At 51.1% G+C, this 6,000-nt stretch overlaps 1 protein-coding gene across 1 annotated transcript in view; it reads left to right on the top strand.

Annotated features, from left to right (window-relative positions):
- Positions 1-5,020: 5,020 nt before the first annotated feature.
- The window catches only part of PLCXD2 (phosphatidylinositol specific phospholipase C X domain containing 2), a 37,084-nt gene continuing 36,104 nt past the window's right edge, over positions 5,021-6,000 (top strand). Inside the window, exon 1 of the mRNA XM_084637751.1 lies at positions 5,021-5,569. Within this exon, the coding sequence (XP_084493877.1) occupies positions 5,431-5,569 (139 nt within the window). The 5' untranslated portion in view covers positions 5,021-5,430. The remainder of the gene's footprint in view (positions 5,570-6,000) is intronic.

The following is a 6,000-nucleotide window of genomic DNA, read 5'->3' as shown; positions in this document are numbered from 1 at the left end:
AGTATGTACTGCTTTCCTCTGGGTGTCTTTTTCGGAAAAGGACCCAGAATATCCACAGCTACTCGCTGAAATGGAACTTCAATGATGGGGAGTGGCTGGAGAGGAGCTTTGACCTGGTCTTGGGGTTTTCCCACTCTTTGGCACACCTCACAAGACTGGACATAGGTAGAAACATCCTTGCCCATTCCCTCCCAGTGGAATGACCCCCCCAAACGGTCTTTGGTCCTGTTCACCCCAGCATGGCCACTAGGGTGATCATGGGCTAAGCTCAAGAGCTTGGCCCGGTATTTAGTTGGAACTACCAACTGTCTCTGAGGATGCCAGTCTTCCTGGTGTCCCCCAGAAAGAGTTTCCTTGTATAAAAGTCCTCTTTCTACAACAAACCTGGATCGATTAGAAGAGCTGAGAGGCGGTGGGTTGCTCCGTGCCGCCGTCCAAGCTCTCTGGAGGCTTTCATCTGCTTCCTGTTCGGTCTGGAACTGTTCCCTTGATGCTGGAGACATCAGTTCCTCATTGGATTGGGGACATAGGCTTGGTCCCTCTGGAAGCGATATAGGGGATGGAGCTGTTTCTGTTGACTGTGAACCGCTCTCCGCTGGTGCACTATGTTGGGATTCAGGCTCCGGCTGAGCCTCTTGTGTAGGGTTATCGGCTGCTGCCAGTTCAGGTTCGGTGGGGCCCTCTGGTGTTGAGGTTGCAAGTACTGGATTCAGTGCTGGCACGGGGTCTGGTGTTGGTTGTTTGGCTGGTTCCGGTTCTGGGACTGGTTCCGTCTGGGTCTCTGGGACTGGATCCACTACTGCTGTTGCAGACATTGGCCTGGGGTCCAGGTCCATCACCTCTGACTGGGTCCTGATAGAAGTTTCCGGAACAGAGCTAGGCCTCACGGCTTGTTTAGCCTGGTTGCGGGTGACCATTCCCACCCTCTTGGCCTGCTTCACATGATTGGCCAAGTCTTCCCCCAACAGCATGGGGATGGGATAATCATCATAGACTGCAAAAGTCCACATTCCTGACCAGCCCTTGTACTGGACAGGCAACTTGGCTGTAGGCAAATTGAAAGAGTTGGACTTGAAGGGTTGAATCGTCACTTGGATCTCTGGGTTGATTAAATTGGGGTCCACTAAGGAAGCATGGATAGCTGACACTTGTGCTCCGGTGTCCCTCCACGCGGTGACCTTCTTCCCACCCACACTCACAGTTTCCCTCCGCTCCAAGGGTATCTGGGAGGTATCTGGGCCTGTGGACCTCTGGTGTGATTCCGGTGCAATGAACTGTAATCTGTTGGGGTTCTTGGGGCAGTTGGCCTTTACATGCCCCAGCTCGTTACATTTAAAACATCGTCCAGCTGACGGGTCACTGGGGCGAGGAGGGTTGCTGGAGAACGGGGTGGTGGGACGATAAGGGGTCTGGAGGGTTCTTTGGGAGGTAGGTGGGGCTTTGGGCGGCCCCCGGTAATAGGGTGTGGTCTGGGGTGGTCCCTTCTGGTCTCCGCTCCAACTGCGACCAGTTTTCTTCTTCTCTGCCACCTCCACCCATCTGGCTCCAATCTCTCCTGCCTCAATTACAGTTTTGGGTTTCCCATCTAGGATGTATCTTTCTATTTCCTCAGGAACACCCTCTAAGAATTGTTCCATTTGCATTAGGAAGGGCAAATTTACTGGAGATTCAACACTTGCTCCTGATATCCAGGCATCCCAATGTTTTACAATGTGGTAGGCATGTCGGGTAAATGACATGTCTGGTTTCCACCTTAGGGCTCTGAACCTCCGACGAGACTGCTCGGGTGTTATCCCCATTCTGACTCTCGCCTTGGATTTAAACAGTTCATACTTGTTCATGTGTTCTTTAGGCATTTCAGCTGCCACCTCAGCTAAGGGTCCACTGAGCTGCGGCCTCAGCTCTACCATGTATTGGTCAGTAGAGATGTTGTACCCAAGGCAGGCCCTTTCGAAGTTTTCTAAGAAGGCCTCAGTATCATCACCTGCCTTGTAGGTGGGGAACTTTCTGGGATGGGAAGTGGTACCTGGAGAAGGATTGCTAGGGTTTGTTGGTATATTCTGCTGGGCCTTTATCCTCTCCATCTCCTCCACATGCTTCCTTGCCTCCATTTCCCTCTTGTGGGCAGCCTCCTGTACCTCCTTCTCCAGCCGCATGAGTTCTATCTGTCTTTCATGTTCCCTTTGTTTTTCCTCAGCCTGAAATTTGGCTAATTCCAGCTGTAGTCGAGCTGAGGATTTGGCCATTCTAACCTCTCTGTTTTTAACTAACTTTACACCCGAGGTTTAGAAATAAACAAACAAAACTTGGCTGTAAACTTTTGCTGTGCTGGAATAGAGTACCTATTCTCTGATAGTGATTGTCAGCCTACAGAAAAAGACAATTCCCTTGTCTCTGCTCTGGGCCCAAATTAAAGCAAAAAACCTCCAACTACTTGGAAAACTGCTTACCCAGCCCAAAGAAAAAAAAAAATTTCTTTTCAAACCTGTGCTCCTTGTAAAACAAAAAAAAAAAATCAAAATCCTAAAAAAAAACCCTGCCACTTTTGTCTCCAGGCAAATGGGTAGAGCACACACCCCCTATTTACTTTTAGGAAGAAAAGAAAAAAAAAAAACCTCTGGGTTGGAAGACTGTGAATTTCCCTGCAGGAGTTAAGTACCCTGCCTCCAGGCAAGAAAACCTGCAATTCACAAGATAATCCCCTTTTGTCTCTGCTTGGCCACAAAGCAGAGAGAAACCAAGCTGCTTTCAGTTTCAAAGCTGCCTTCTGGACTTCCTAAAAATTCCTTTTTAAAATCTGTATTTCTAGTTCAAAAAATCTCAACTGGATCTCAAAATGATTTCAGGTTAATCCCACCACTGTGCCACCATGTCAAGGTTCCTCCCCCACTCTGAACTCTAGGGTACAGATGTGGGGACCTGCATGAAAAACCTCCTAAGCTTATCTTTACCAGCTTAGGTCAAAACTTCCCCAAGGTACAAAATATTACCCCCGTTATCCTTGGAATGGCCGCTACCACCACCAAACTAATACTGGTTACTGGGGAAGAGCTGTTTGGACGCGTCCTTCCCCCCAAAATACTTCCCAAAACCTTGCACCCCACTTCCTGGACAAGGTTTGGTAAAAAGCCTCACCAATTTGCCTAGGTGACTACAGACCCAGACCCTTGGATCTTAAGAACAATGAACAATCCTCCCAACACTTGCACCCCCCCTTTCCTGGGAAATGTTGGATAAAAAGCCTCACCAATTTGCATAGGTGACCACAGACCCAAACCCTTGGATCTGAGAACAATGAAAAAGCATTCAGTGTTTTACAAGAAGACTTTTAATAAAAAATAGAAGTAAATAGAAATAAAGAAATCCCCCCTGTAAAATCAGGATGGTATATATCTTACAGGGTAATTAGATTCAAAAACATAGAGAACCCCTCTAGGCAAAACCTTAAGTTACAAAAAAGATACACAGACAGAAATAGTTATTCTATTCAGCACAATTCTTTTCTCAGCCATTTAAAGAAATCATAATCTAACACATACCTAGCTAGATTACTTACTAAAAGTTCTAAGACTCCATTCCTGTTCTGTCCCTGGCCAAGACTACTACAGACAGACCCTTTGTTCCTCTCCCTCCTCCCAGCTTTTGAAAGTATCTTGTCTCCTCATTGGTCATTTTGGTCAGGTGCCAGCGAGGTTACCTTTAGCTTCTTAACCCTTTACAGGTGAGAGGAGCTTTCCCCTGGCCAGGAGGGATTTCAAAGGGGTTTACCCTTCCCTTTATATTTATGACAAGTACATTTGAATTTTATATTAGATGTACTATTTCCTCCCTTGTACGTTGATCTATGCACATTTATTCCATCTGTATTAGGTATTTGGACTCCTCAGACAGTTGAGTGGGTTTCACGGTTGAATATTCAGAGAATAATTACTGCCCTGGGGGGGAATGACAATAAAAGGATGAAGCTTTTGGTAAATGATGGACCAAAGGCCCTTGGCATATAGTACGTGTAAGTGATTCTGATCCTAATGTCAGTATCAATAGGTATTTGCATTATGGCAGCTTGTGGCTATGCCCACTGTGGATTGGGAAGTTTAATTCCAAAAGGAATGTGAAGTTGTATCAGATGCTCTTCCATGAGCTAGATGGATATGCTCACTTCAGTTTGTACCTTGAATGTGTCTGCATCTATTTCACTATTTAAAAGAAGGATTAATACTTTATTATTTGAAACTGTGCAGTGAAAGTACAATTTGACATGGGACCATGTCATTTCTTTTCCCTTGTTATGAGGAGAGCTGGGCAAGATTTCCTATCCTGCAAAAATCTGAGATTCCAAATATTTTTTCTTTCTGCAATGGGATGAAAGAAAGCCCTCTTGAAGTTTGTAATGAAAAAAATGAGGGAGGGAGGGAGAAAGAATCAACCCATCCCTGAATAGCCAATCACTCAGGGGTTAGGCCACTCATTTGGGAGGTTAGAGATCCAGGCTCAAATCCCTGCTTCACACCAGAGAACTGAGTTTGAGTCTCTATCCTTCCTCCTACTACCCCCTGTGAGTGCTCTCATCACTGGGTATTGACCAGTGGAGTAATCCCTACTATTTCTGAGAGCAAAATGGTGTTCTTCATTCTTGGGGGGTGTGGAAGGGAGGGGGTTTTTTTTTGGTTCTTTCTTTTTCCCAGAAATGCCAGCCTCTACCTGAGAAACTTTTCCCCTTTCCTCCCGCCTAGAAACGAAAAAGATTGATTGAAATTGAGACATTCAGACACCCCTGGTTGCAGCACTGACCAATAAAGCATTTTTCTGGCGCCCACCCCCAGGACCGCTCTGCTCATGTCTTCCCCTGGGCAGGTTCTCTCTCCTAGGTTTGGAGATTTCTTACCAAGATGTTTTTATTAGATGTGAAGTTGTGCTGTCAGAGCCACTTTCCCCCCCCTTTCTTCCTTAAAGCCCGCGCTTGTACTTGGTGGTTGATCGACAACCGGTTGGTGCTTTTAAAAAGACAGGGGGACCCGCCGCCACGCCTCAGGCCCTCCAGCCGCGGGGCGGAGGCAAACCTCCCCCCTGGCGTTCAGTCCGACCTTGACAAATCGCCGGCCAACTTGTCCCGCAACGCTGATCTGGGCGAGGGCAGCGAGGCTGCTCCCGCCTTCTCGCTGGGGCGGGGCCGAGCTGGAGGATGTTTGCCCGCGGGCCCGGCGGCTTTCTACTTGGCCCCGGCGCGGGGCAGAGCACCTGTCCCACAAGCCGGGAGCCGGCCCCTCGGCCGCGTGATTCCTCTGCCGGCGGGGAGGCGCGGGCAGGGCATGTCCCCGGGCTCCTCCGGGGCCGGGCGGGGCGAAGTTGCGCGCAGCCAGCGCGGCGGCGGCGGCAGGAGCCGGGGGCCGCCCCGGGAGAGGCGAAGGGTGGGCGGCACGGCGGGCGCTGATGGCGGGCAGCGGGCTGGCGGCGAGCTCGCAGCCCCAGCGAAGCGGCGGGAGGAGGGCAGAGGGCAGCAACGCGGACTGGATGGGCTCCCTCGCCCCCGCCCTCAGCACCTTCCCGCTGGCCCATCTGGCCATCCCAGGTAACGCGTCCTCTCTGCGCGCCGCCGCCGCCGGGAGCCAGGGCAGCTCGGCGTGGGGATGAGCCGCCCCCCGCTGCAGCCGGGGGCGTGAGGTGCCCCGGGGGGGGGGACGGGACAGGGCGCGGGTTAAGCCCCCCCGGGTCAGTGTGGTGCCAATGTCCCGCGCTAGCCAGCCCGCCACGCGTGCCCGGGCCGGGGGCATTGCGGGGGAGATGCTGCCCTTGGACAGGGATGTCGGCCCTGGGGCGCGCTCGGTGCTGCACAGGGGGGCGCCCCTTCCCCGCCCCGCCAGCGGCTCTTCGCCTCCCGCTGTGCCCTGCCCGGGACTGGCTGGGAACTGCTCAGCGCACGGGGTTCCGGGTCGGGGGGTTTGCTGTTCCTCTCGGGACAAGTTTGGGCGCCTGCACTGCTTGGTTAAAAAGAAACATTTT

The sequence above is a fragment of the Lepidochelys olivacea genome (assembly GCF_965140295.1).
Source record: "Lepidochelys olivacea isolate rLepOli2 genome assembly, chromosome: 1".
Lineage (NCBI taxonomy): Eukaryota > Metazoa > Chordata > Testudines > Cheloniidae > Lepidochelys > Lepidochelys olivacea.
The sequence above is the reverse complement of the archived record's forward strand: the minus strand, read 5'-3'. Positions and strand labels throughout refer to the sequence as shown.